Consider the following 13,232-nt stretch of genomic DNA (forward strand, 5'->3'; position numbering starts at 1 on the left):
TTGAGTAAAAGACTAAAGTTCTTAGATTTATTTGGTTCTTCTTGCTTTTTCCATAGTGTAGTATGTTGAGCAGTGTATTAGTCAGGCAGAGCCGGCATAACAAAGTACTACAGATTGGGTAGATTTAGCAACAGAACTTTATTTTCTCACAGCTTATGAAGACTAAAGTTCTAATATCAAAGTGTTGGCAGTGTTGCTTTCTTCTAAGACTGCTTTCCTTGGTTTCTAGATGGCCATCTTTCCAAGTTTTCACATGGTCATCCCTCTGTACAAGTCTGAGTCCAGATTTTCTCTTCTTAGAAGGATACCAGTTGTAATACATTAACACCCACACTAATGGCAGCATTTTAACTTAACTAACTCTTTAAGGAACCTCGTTCTAAATAATAGTTCCCCTTTGAGATACTGAGGATTTCACCATATGCATTTTAGGGGGGACACAATTCTGCCCATAACAAATAGTGTCCTACAAAAATTCATGCCCATCTGAGGCCTCAAATGTGGCCTTATTTGGAAATAGCGTCTTTACAGATGTAATTAGTTAAGGATCTTGAGATGAAGTCATCCTGAATTTAGAGTAGGCTAAATCCAGTGACTGCTGTTCTTATTAGAAAAAGACAAGACACAAGAGACACACAGAGGAAGTGGCCACGTGAAGGAGGAGGCAGCGACTAGAGTATGCCATAAGCAGCCAAGGAATGCCAGGAGCCACCAGAAGCTAGAAGAGGCAAGGAAGAATTCTCTCAGCTGGCACCTTGATTTTAGACTTCTAGCCTCCAGACCTCTGAGAGAATACATTTCAGTTGTTTGAAGGCACCAACTTTGTGGTCATTTGTTACAGCCCTCCTTGGACACTAATAAACAAGACAAATGGTGTAACCAAGCAGGGATGAGCCAACAGTGGCTTGCTTCTAAGCAACTTCATGCAACAGTTGCAGAGACTGACCCCACCCCAAAGATAACCCAGGGCACACATCCCCCACCCTGCTGCAGTTTATAGCCCCATGTGTTTTATTCTGGTGAGTGTTTCAGTCCAGGGAGTTCCAGAAATCAGAGGCTATGACTCATGGCTCCCTCTAGTCTGAGTGAGTTCTAATAGGTTCTGGATCATTTTGCTCTGTAAAATGAGGACGGGTTTCTCAATATGCAGTAAAAGTTCCACCTTGGGGCTAAAATTTGAATACATTCCACTTGTGAAGTTAAGCTTCACCCCTTCCCCAATCAATTTGCATCGGCTGACTTACATGGAAACTTGGAGATTTTTTTTTTGACAGGGAGGGTAGATAAGTATGCATGTTATTTCTATAACGGAGAGAGACACATGTAGACATGCCTTCTGGGCTTGGGGGGGGCATTTTGATCAACAAGGCACTGGTAAATATTTATCCAATATAGTAGCAGCTGCTATTTCTGAATCCATTATAACCAAGTCACCTTTGTGACATACATCTGCCCTTAAAAATCTGCATGTTGGAATGAAAGAGTATCTTACTAAATTCTGTGATCCTTTGAGGTCTGAGCAGCCCTGCCTTGGACCTTTCGTCTTAGCAAGTAAGTGTAACACAGAGGACATTGTTCTTCTCTCACCCCAAAGGAAAATTCCAGTGGTCAGAAGCACCATGAGGACTATTGACATCAGCGACTGGGGAAATCCCAGTAGAGGGTGCTACTCAGTGGGAGCAGAGAACGTTTTGGGTGAGCCAAAAGTAAAAGGAAAACCATGTCTCTGAATGACAAAGGCCAGGAACAAATGGTGGCAAACTGATTCAGAGGTGTATACAGCATCTCTTGGGACACTCAGAAATAATTTAGGGAGGTGAGGCTTTTATGAGAAGTGAAATTTCCTGTATGAGCACATAGAACTTGGTAACAAGTGGGATTTCAGAATTAATATTGGCATTGATAAAACTTGGGGACATGAGTGCTACAAGATTTTGGCTAACAGAAGACACTAAAGATATTAAATCTTTATTTAGCTAAATATAGACAATAGACTCATTCTGTGTGGATTTGTAAGAATTTCTGGTCCATTATGTCTACCATTTGACCCTTTGTAAAATATAGCTACAAAATAAATTCTCACCTTTAGAGAAGCACATAGCCAGCTGGGCTCATGAACAATTTATTCTACCAATAAGGAGTTCCTCACCAGTCTCAGAAAGCCAGTGCTATCCTCTTTCCAAAGGTAGGCAGCTTTTAAAACTAGGTTCCCAAAGACCCCTGCCATATTGATGCCCTGGTATAACCCCCACCCTTGAGTGTGGGCTGGGTCTAGTGACTCGCATCTAATGAATGGAATATGGTAAAGTGATGGATGTCACTCTAGAGATTAGATTATAAAATATTGACTCTCATCTTGCTCACCATTTATCGAACTCTCCTGGCCCCCCCACCTCCAAGCCTCCCTTCTGAATCAATGGTACCCAACTGAGATACACTCTGATCCTTGACTCTCAGAACCTGTGATATAATAAATATTTGTTTGAGATTGTGAAATTTGGGGGCCATTTGTTATGCAGCAATAGACAACTAATACACTAAATGTTAGGCCCTAAACAAAGAGACTTGAGTGATCATCTGGAAAGTTTTTCAAAGGTCCTCTACCTTCATTCAGCATCACAGACCAGATATTTGGGAAGTTTTCAAAAAGGGTGATGCCACAGTATTTCTTGGCTATTGTCATACACTTCATTTTTACACACCTGTCACTGTTGGAAGATTCTTCCTTATAATTAACTAAAATCCTTCAAGCTATCATTTAACCCTTTCTGCTACAGCAAGAATTAGAATAAATGAAAAAGAAAGGACCTGGGCAGAACACAGGGACAACAGATAACCTATTTAGGACTCTTGATGGCAAGAAAAACAAAACATGAGCATTGAGCAAATAAGCCACAGGAGCCATGCCCATCAAGCTGCCAGAATGGCACCCACTGTGTCAAAAATATGTAGCAAGAAGAGTAGAGAGATCAAAAGAAAATAGTGAGGAGGTCCACAAGGTATGGGAGGATCTGCTTACAAGGACAGTGAAACCCTAGGAGTGGCAGTCATAAGACACTGCTAATCTTGCATGAAACAACAGATAAAAATATCTCAAGAAATGCCAGCCTGTTCAATCAATGGGCTCATTACCACAGGGTAATAGACAAGAGTTGTCCCAAATCCAGGGAAGTCCTAAAACTCCCAGAAATCAGGGGTACCTGGTGCCTCAGTCAGTTAAGCATCCAACTCTTGGTTTCAGCTCAGGTCATGATCTTGCAGTTCATGAGTTTGAGCCCTGCCTTGGGCTCTGTGCTGACAGTGGGGAGCCTGCTTGGGATTCTCTCTCCCTCTCTCTCCGCACTTCCCATGCACATGCTTTCTCTCTTTCTCTCTCAAAATAAATAAACTTTTAAAAAAACTCCCAGAAATCATAATGTTATCATAGTAGTTGTCCCCTGTACAAAACTAAAGCTATCATATACCTAACGGGTATTAGGTATATCATTCAACACAGCGAAAAGAAACAAAGCAAATCAGGAACCAAAGGACAAACACAGGTAGGACTTGAATTTCATCTACCAACTTCCTGAACTATTATTTGATTCCTAGAGAGGGAGAATCAAGGGTCAAAAGTCAACTTCCATTTGCAGTCCTTACTTATTGTAGGGTATCGGACATCGAATGTAAGTGATTATTTAAATTATTTAGCAAATTTTATGAGATTTTCTTTGATTGTTAAAAGGGCAAATAAGAACATACAGAAAAATCTTGTAAAGGAGATAACCTTATGTATGTATACAGGATACTGGCACACATAGCGGTTATGATAATAGTGATAGTGGTAACAGTATAGTAGTAGTAGTAATAGTGGTAGTAGTGATGGTAGTAGTTATAAAAGCTTCAACTTAAGAACACCACCCACATATTGTTTGAGTCAAAACACTCCACCTATGTACATCCAAAGTGCATTCAACCTCTTTGCTGTGCTAGACATGGGCAACTGATCCCCGACCAGGCTTACCTGCCCACCCATCACCTGGTAGAAAGGAGAAAGGGATTACAGAGGTAACAAATGGTGGACAGTTACACAGTTTGGAACAGCTGTCATTTCTTACCTATATTTTCATTCTCCTGGACCTCAAATACAGTCACCGCAGATGGACATGTAGGTGGATTATCATTAATGTCTTTAACTTTCACACGAATTTCCAATGGTAAGGCAAGTATAGTTCCAATCTCATCCTTTGCCACAGCATAAAAAACATACTACAACGGGAAGATCAGTGTTAAGACAGGACTCCTCCATCATCCCCTTTAAAAGGCAGAGAAAACAGCTATTTAATTTACCCCTTTATTTTCAATTGACTTAGAACTGGGAAACAAGAAAAAGTGAAATGAGTTGGATCTGTGGGCATGCTCTCATGTCTTTGAGAGAAATAGTATACTGGAGCTCAGAACACAGTTTGGTGGTGTTGTTCTTGTTGTTGTTGAGTAAAATAGATTCTGCACTTAGTTGTCCATAGGCACAGGACTCTGTCTTGCTGCCTATGAAACTCCTCCCAGACTTACTCACCGAATCTTTTTCTTCACGGTCCAAGGGCCGAGTCACATAAATACCTCCTTCCTGGTCAATTGAAAATGGAAAAGTTGGCATCCTTTCCTTCTCAGGCAGGAGGTACTGTGCACCTGGCTCATTCCACTGCACCTACAGGGCCCAAAGGGAATTGAGAGGAAAGATATATCAGGACCAAGAGAACTAGAAGTGAATAAACAATTTTCTGGTCTTCAATCTGAAATTTCTTACTATCTTGTTTTTATATCTGTGTTTTCCTAGAACTACTTCATATTCATCCAAAATTAAGCCTTTTTTTCTTTTCTTTTCCCCTCCCAAGTTATATTGCTCAATACAAGCACACAAGGGTGTTTTTCTTCTCTAAAGCAGTTCTTTGTGAATCTTTAAAGAATTTGTGGGTTGTTCTTTTGGAGGACCACGGAGACTTCATATCCATTAAACATCAGTTTAAGAAACAAAACGCAGTTTGCAGCTGGTACTATCTGAGAACAAATCCATGATGTATGGCAAGCTTCTAAAACTCAACAGTGGCGTTGATAATAGCAATAGGAGACACTCTAAACCCTTCTCCATGCCATTATCTAAGTAAGACAAATAGTACATAAATAAAGCACATTCCTCCCCTAAATATTTAGTCTTAAAGACTCCAAAGATAAGAATAATTGCCAACTCCTAGTGTTGTTCGTAAACAACTTGGCAAAAAATAAACTCAATAGTAAGATCAGTCAACTTGCTAGAGACGGAGCCTGGCCTCTCTGATATTCCAGTACTAATAATAACACCTACTGAAGGTTTGCCACAGGCCAGACACAATTCTAAACACTCTTATGTATTATTTCATTAAATTCTAAAAGAGCTCGATGAGGTGGACAGGTAGAGACTATTGTTATACCCATTTTATAAATGAGGAAACTAGGGCACAAGGTTTAAGTGACTTGCCCAAGCTCTTACAGCTATGTGAGGTTTCCAGACTAAACTATTCTCTCAGACCAGCTTGGGAAGGGTATCAAGGAACCACCTTTGCCCTTTGTTAACTATTTAAATACCACCCTCTTGTCAAGCCAAAGACCATGTTCTTGGTTCTAAGAGAGCTCCCTTTGTGTCCTAAAAATTCAGTCTGACTTCTTTTCCTTGAGCTGTTCCCTCTCCTCTTCTCCCTGGGTCTCAAGATACACAAAGCATTTTCCCCAACCCTGGGTATTAGGTATAGCACCTCAAATGTCTTTACTTTGACAGCCCTGAGAACAAATAAGCATGTATGTTCTTTTTAGCATTTCTAAGTCCTTATAGGGATAACCTAAATGATAAATAAGACTTTAGTAAAGGCCCCAAGTCTGAAATTCACATGGCTGTGAGTCTTGACACATTTTCTTAGCTGTTAAACCAGAATATCTCTTGCTTTAATTCTTTTTTTTCTCCCGAAGGTTAAGTTCATTAATTCAATATTTCAACAAATAAAAATCTTTTTAAGATTGACAACAGATATGGTGGGATGGGCCATTCCAGGACCCCTTAACAACATCATTCAGAAAGAAATCTTAGGGGAACTATAGACTGAGACTCATAACATTAATACATTTTATCCATGTTCACAGACACTATCGCTGAGTTACTCTTCACAACAACCAGAGAGGTATTGTTATCCCCATTTTATTGAAGAGCAGCTGGGGCTCAGAAGAGTTAAATGGGTTATTCATGATCAATCATTAAAATAATGGAGATGGCATACAGTTTTCATTATCTGTTTCTAAATCCAGTGCTCTATCACTAGCCTGCAGTTTTTATGTCAAGGAATGCCCAATCTTCCATAAAAGTTCAGATCTGGGTGGACCTGAGAGTGGATTTCCAGGATCTAAGGTAGGAGAGGACCAAGGGTAGGAGCATCAGTCACAGAGGTAGGAAGAGGGGAGACACTAGAATGAAGAGTAGAGGCACATATCGGAGATGGAGTTGCAGGAAGGTGATCTCCAAGAGTACAGATTGCCTACTCAACTCCTACTCTTGGCCAGTTCTACATTTGTCACTCAGTCTATGATGGGATGAGTCTATTGGATAGAGATTTTCTCACAAGAATAAGAAGCAGTCTTTCAAATATATTTGCAACTCCTATTCAAATCTCATAGTCTGGGCACTACCTGAGTGATTTTGACGGGATGAGGATCAGTTGAGTTTTCTACAATCTCCACAGGGTCTGGTGCTTTCCAAATATTCTCCTTCACCATAATATTCACAGATGTGCTGTCACTGAAGGAATGATCAGTCTGGCCTCCCATGTCCTTCACTGAGACCACCAGACTGTAGGAAGGATTCTTAACAGGATCCAATTCCTGAGCTCCTATGGGAAGTAGGAGAGAAAAGAAAAGGAAATGTCTCCAAGGGTAGCACATATCTAGGTCCCTTTTCCTGACTCAAACAGTCTTTTGAGAGCATCACTTGACTTACCTTCTCGAGTAAGGGAAATTGCCCCTGTTTTGTTGTTGATCTGAAAGTACATGGCGTTATTGATCTTGGGAAGCTGGATGATAATTTCATAAAAAAGCTGACCATTGGGAGTAGTTGGGTCATCCAGGTCTGTAGCATTTACATACATGAAAGGCTTTCCTGTTTAACCAAACATATCCAGAGAGGAAAAATACGTTCATTGAAATCCAAACCAATCATAGCCACTTTTATCTTCTAAGAAGCAGAGATAGGATGTGAGAAGGTACCATAATTTATACCAGTGGGGAAATAAATCTTTACTCTGCTTCCTTCCCCTAGGATGGGGTTTTTTGAAATAGTCCAGGGACTGTAGGGGTCTTTGAAATTATTTTAGGTTTGATGGAGTCATGCACATATAAAAGATCCAGTCAAACACAAGATAATCTGGTGGACTTTAGGATAAAGAAGCATCAAACAAAAGGCTTTGGTATAGTTTCAGATGTCACATTGTCACCATCGCTTGTTCAGTTCTGGTATAGTATCAAAGAATATCCACCGTTATCTGAAAATGCCATTACAATATTCCTCCCTTTTCCAACTGCATATCTGTGAGGCCAGTTTTTCTTCATAAGCTTCAACTAAAACAGCATATGGCAACAGAATGGATGCAGAAAAAGACATGAGAATCCAATCGTTTTCAGTTAATTAATCCAGTCATTAAAGTAATGTGCAAAGATTAAAACAAAGCTATTCTTAATAATTCCTTTTGAAAATAGTTATTTTTATTAAAATATGTTTATGATTACTTACAATGAGTTAATTTTTTTTAATTTCAAATATGGTAAATATTGATAATCATGATATACTGGAGCCAGCTCTTGAAAGCCAATGGTTGAATTTCCAGAAACTTTGTGAACCAATTATTAAAACCATTGGTAGCTTAAAATAAGCTATTGTAGGAGTATTTATACCACAGAAATTGGAAAATGCTATAGATCAGGGCTCTCCCCTCTGAAAGACAACTATTAACAACTATCATTAGCACATCACTGGATATAACTCACATATTCAAAAGATTTTTGGAGTTATTAATAATTCTTAAAAGAACACAGGAGGTCTGAGACCAAAAAGTTTGGGACCACTGATCTAGAAGACCCTACTGATGATGAAGAGAGAAAGGGTAAAACTTGGAAGATTATTATTTAGCAGAATTCATAAGTGAATCTTTGGTTGAGATCTCAGGGACAGAGAGTGAAAGTGCTCCACATAATAAAGTGGAAGGAATGTTCTTCCTGACTTACTGGAAGTGGGCAGTGAAGAAAGAGAGACAAGATTAAGTAACATAGAGGGAAACTTGACATTGAGTTGGTGGAAGTGGCCAAGAAGATTTATAAAAACTCAGAAGTCTAATATTCACATTTATTTTGTTCATATTCATATTATGACATAATGCTCCTTCATCTCCCCTAATCTTCAATAAAGCTTGCAGCACACAGCTATGCCTTGATGAGGGGCTTTGATGTAAACGAAGGGTAGAATCGTAGTGAAGGGATGGACTATAATGAGGAGTTGCAAGTAAGAGATGAAAAAGAAAAGGGGGCCAGAAGACCATAAGCATGTAGATTTCTGGGAGAATGTAAGAGAGTGAGCTCACTTTTCTAGAGTATTCTTGAGTGTCCTAGACCTGTAAGGTATTCTTTTTTATATATAATTTATTTATTTTGAGAGAGACAGAGAGATAGAGAGCAAGTGGGAGAGGGGCAGACAGAAAGGAGGAGAGAGAGAATCACAAGCAGGCTCATGAACTGCCAGTGCAGGACCTAACATCAAGCTTGAACCTGCAAACCATGAGATCATGACCTGAGCTGAAACCAGGAGTCAGATGCTCAACCAACTGAGCCACCCAGGTGCCCCAGCTCTAAGGTGTTCTAAAGCTCATTCTAGAATCATAGTTCTCAACTGGAGTGATTTTGCCCCCCAGGTGACATTTGGCAATGTCTGAAGGCATCTTAATTGTTACAACTTGGGGACAGGGGTTGCTAATGACATCTGTGAGTAGATGGCAGGGGTGCTGCTAAACATCCTAACGTGCACAGAATAGCCCCTGACAAAAAGAGAAACATCAGGTCCAAGATGTCAATAGTGCCAAAGCTGAGAAACCAGGTCTTAGAGCAAAGGAGATAATAAAGTAACTGATAGAGGACTGTTGTGAAATTTAAATATGACAGGAAGTGCTTAATGAGTGACAGCTGCAGCAGTCAGCCATACGAATCTGCCCCTTCTGCCTGATATTCTTCTTCTTTTCTATAAATAGCTCCAGACTCCTGTATTTTACCTGGGCGAGAATTCTGTCTTACTGAGCCTTCATACTTTTGCTGGAGAAATGTGGGTCGATTGTCATTGATGTCCTTCACTTCTATGGTGATGGGAACTGGGCCCTCCACTACAGCTCCATTAGCATTCAGGGCTGAGACCTGATGAAGAAAGGAAAAGGAAGCCACCTTGATGAGTCTGAACTTCATATCACACACTCAAAAGTCAGTTGAAGGAAATTAGACCTCAAAGAGCCAATGTGTCTATAAGGATGAAAGATACCCATAAAAGCCTCATATCGGGAGCTACTAAAACAGGGACCCTCTCAGTTAAGTCTGGCTAATCATGACTTTGTTCTTCCAGCAGTAGGTTATACTGGACACTGAACGCGCTTCTTTTCTAAACAGTTGGAATGAATTAAATAAGAACACTTTGACACTTAAGGCTATGGAAGTGCCATGTCCTCTTACAGAGTTTTGGTCAACCTGCAAAGCCAGTAGAAGTTACCAGACACAGAGCTTTTGCTTGTTCTCTTTTTTCTACAGTTAGCTCTCTGCCATTCCCAGGTATTCAGATAAAAACCATGAAAAACTAAGGAGGACAAAGAGGGAGAAGTTCTCTTTATTCAGATCCTCTGACCATTGGTTGCTTCTGCTTCTTATCAGGCCCATAGGAGCTCCATCCCAGCACTGATGCTGCCTTCTCTATGGATCCAGAGCCCACACAACAACCACAGGAAAATACCAGTGAAATATCAGAGACGTATTGGCTTGGTTTAATCCAGGTGCTTGAGCACGGCCATGGGGGCACGTAATGCCTTCTGAGGGCCTTGGCATTTAAATTGGGTTACTCTGGTTAAAAAGCCTGAGCAAGAGGGTATCTTTGCCATACCCAAAGGGGTATCCCTTTGTAGTTGGTAAAAAACATTGACAGATGAGGTTTGCAAAGTATGACATTCATGTCAAGAGAGCTGTAACCGGATTCTGTGAAAGACACGCAGGAGCCAGTGATACTTCCAGGACAAAGGATGCTCGGAGAGGTGGGAGTGGGATTCCCATGTCTGATTTCAATTCACCTGGAGTTTGTGAACAGCTCTTGTTTCTCTATCCAGGGCTTTGTTATGATACAAGAGTCCGTCTGGTTGTATCTGAAATATGCCATCTGTCTCTCCAGTAAGTTTGAAAGTCACAGCAGGAGGATTGGCTTTAAACTGAAGGGGAAAAAGCAAAACTCAGAATAGGTTGTAAGGAAAAACCAATGTCGTAGAATTTGTAGAAAAGGTAACATTTTCATTTATACAATCCCTAAATAATATCTGAGGTTTTAAAGTGGTGCATTCTAAAAGTTTGCTCGAGCAGCACCTGGGTGGCTCAGTTGGTTAGGCGTCCAGCTTTGACCCAGGTCATGATCTCGTGATTCATGGGTTTGAGCCCCATGTCAGGCTCTGTATTGACAACTCAGAGCCTGGATCCTGTTTCTGATTCTGTGTCTTCCTCGCTCTCTGCTCCTCCCCAACTTGCACTCTGTTTCTCTTTCTCTCTCTCTTTCAAAAATAAATAAACATTAAAATAAATAAGTAAATAATAGTTAGCTTGACTATTAACTATTTAACCTTTAAAATACATTTTCCTCAAGAAACAATGTCTAATATAACACATTAATAAAAGCAAATTGATGCTTTTTTATAAAAAATTTTTTAACACTTTTATTCATTTTTTGAGAGACAGAGAGAGATTATGACAGGGGGAGGGGCAGAGAGAGAGGGAGACGCAGAACCCAAAGCAGGCTCCAGGCTCTGAGCTGTCAGCACAGAGCCTAACACAGGGTTCAAACCTACAAACCATGAACCACGAGATTATGACCTGAGCTGAAGTCGGACGCTTAAGTGACTGAGCCACCCAGGCGTCCCGCAAATTGATGCTTTAAATTGTGGCTGTAGTTAGATGAGATTTCTCTGAGAATATCTGAAAGCTATAACATTACCAGCCTCTTTTATTTAAGTTTATTTATTTTAATTTTTTTATGTTTTTTAAATTTATTTTTGAGACAGCACGAGCAGGGGAGAGTCAGAGAGAGAGGGAGATACAGAATCTGAAACAGGCTCCAGGCTCTGAGCTGTCAGCACAGAGCCCAACACGGGGCTTGAATCCTCAAACCGTGAGATCATGACCTGAGCCGAAGCCGGATGCTTAACTGACTGAGCCACCCACACGCCCCTTAGGTTTATTTATTTATTTATTTATTTATTTATTGAGAGAGAGAGAGAGAGAGAGCATGCACAAGTGGGTAAAGGGCAGAGAGAGGGAGAGAGAAAGATTCCCAAGCAAACTCCGCACCACCAGTGCAGTCTGACATGGGGCTCGAACCCACTAACTGTGAGATCATGACCTGAGCTGAAGTTGGACACTTAACCAACTGAGCCATCCAGATGCCCTAATTACTAGCTTCTAAATGGGTGATGGGCAGTGACGAAGGCACTTGTTGGGATGAGCACTGCGTTTGTATGTAAGCAATGAATCACAGGAATCTACCCCCAAAACCAGGAGCACACTGTACACACTTCATGTTAGCCAATTTGATAATAAATTATATTAGAAAAAGAAACATTAAAAAGGACAACTTTATTGCTAAGATTAAAAAAAAAAAAAAGATGGGGCGCCTGGGTGGCTCAGTTGGTTGAGCATCTGGCTTCAGCTCAGGTCCTGATCTCACGGTTCCTGGGTTCGAGCCCTGCATCAGGCTTTGTGCTGACAGCTAGCTCAGAGCCTGGAGCCTGCTTCAGATTCTGTGTCTCCTTCTCTCTCTGACTCTCCCCTGCTCGCGTTGTCTCTCTCTGTCTCTCAACAAAATAAATAAATAAAAGACATGAGAAAAAAAAAAGTAATTTGGTTCTTCTAAACATTATGACAAAGGTTAAGAGACATTTTAATATTAAGAAAAACAATTTAAGAGTGGTTTCAACTTCATAAAATTCTATATGACAATCTTTTAATTACTTTTTCAGAAGTGAAGAATATATCAGTAATTATTCATGGATACTTATAGCATTTTTAAGACCATAAGAATAGAAATTTCACAGGATCCCTGGGTGGCTCAGTCAGTTAGGAGTCCAACTTCAGCTCAGGTCATGATCTCGTGATTCATGGGTTTGAGCCCCACATCAGGCTCTGTGCTGACTGCTCAGAGCCTGAAGCTTGCTTCCAATTCTGTGTCTCCATCTCACTCTGCCCCTCCCTCACTTGCACTCTGTCTCTCTCTTTCAAAAATAAATAAATATTAAAACATTTTTAAAATTAGATTAAAAAATAGAAAATTCACATAAAATATAATGGACATCAAAAGAAAGCCAGAGTAACCATATTTTATCAGACAAACTAGATTTTAAAACAAAGCCTGTAACAAGAGATGAAGAAGGGCATTATGTCATAATTAAGGGATCAATCCATCAAGAAGATCTAATAATTGTAAGTATTTATGACTCCAACTTGGAAACATGCAAATATATAAATTAATTATCACAAACATAAAGAAACTCATTGAAAATAATACTATAATAGAAGGAAACTTTAACACCCCATTTATAGCAATGTACAGATCATTCAAGCAGAAAATCAACAAGGAAACCATGGCTTTGAATGACACATGAACAAGATGGATTCAACAAATATATTCAGAACATTTCATCCTAAAGTGGAATACACATTCTTCCCAAGTACACATGGAACATTCTTCAGAATAGATGAGAAGAGATCACATACTAGGTCACAAATCAGCCCTCAATGAGTACAAAAAGATCTATACCACACCATGCATATTTTCACACCACAACACTACGAAACTTGAAATCAGTCACAAGAAAAAATTTGGAAAGACCACAAATACTTGGAGGTTAAAGAACATCTTACTAAAGAATGAATTCTTACTAAGAAGAATTTCTTAGGCA

The 13,232-nt window shown here is 39.9% G+C and overlaps 1 protein-coding gene and 1 long non-coding RNA gene across 3 annotated transcripts in view; one reads left to right on the plus strand and one right to left on the minus strand.

Annotated features, from left to right (window-relative positions):
- Positions 1 to 13,232, minus strand: part of CDH17 (cadherin 17) — an 82,528-nt gene that overhangs the window by 30,665 nt on the left and 38,631 nt on the right. For both annotated transcript variants that reach the window (XM_029923527.1, XM_029923528.1), the window contains 6 exons: positions 10,365 to 10,499; positions 9,312 to 9,450; positions 6,998 to 7,156; positions 6,691 to 6,890; positions 4,556 to 4,687; positions 4,098 to 4,248 (listed from right to left, as the gene is read on the minus strand). In XM_029923527.1, the coding sequence (XP_029779387.1) occupies positions 4,098 to 4,248; positions 4,556 to 4,687; positions 6,691 to 6,890; positions 6,998 to 7,156; positions 9,312 to 9,450; positions 10,365 to 10,499 (916 nt within the window). The remainder of the gene's footprint in view (positions 1 to 4,097; positions 4,249 to 4,555; positions 4,688 to 6,690; positions 6,891 to 6,997; positions 7,157 to 9,311; positions 9,451 to 10,364; positions 10,500 to 13,232) is intronic.
- On the plus strand, positions 972 to 10,033 carry LOC115279021. Its single transcript, XR_003903161.1, has 3 exons — positions 972 to 1,019; positions 1,595 to 1,695; positions 9,955 to 10,033. It is a non-coding gene; the product is annotated as an uncharacterized LOC115279021 (long non-coding RNA).

Source organism: Suricata suricatta, chromosome 15 (genome assembly GCF_006229205.1).
Source record: "Suricata suricatta isolate VVHF042 chromosome 15, meerkat_22Aug2017_6uvM2_HiC, whole genome shotgun sequence".
Classification (NCBI taxonomy): domain Eukaryota; kingdom Metazoa; phylum Chordata; class Mammalia; order Carnivora; family Herpestidae; genus Suricata; species Suricata suricatta.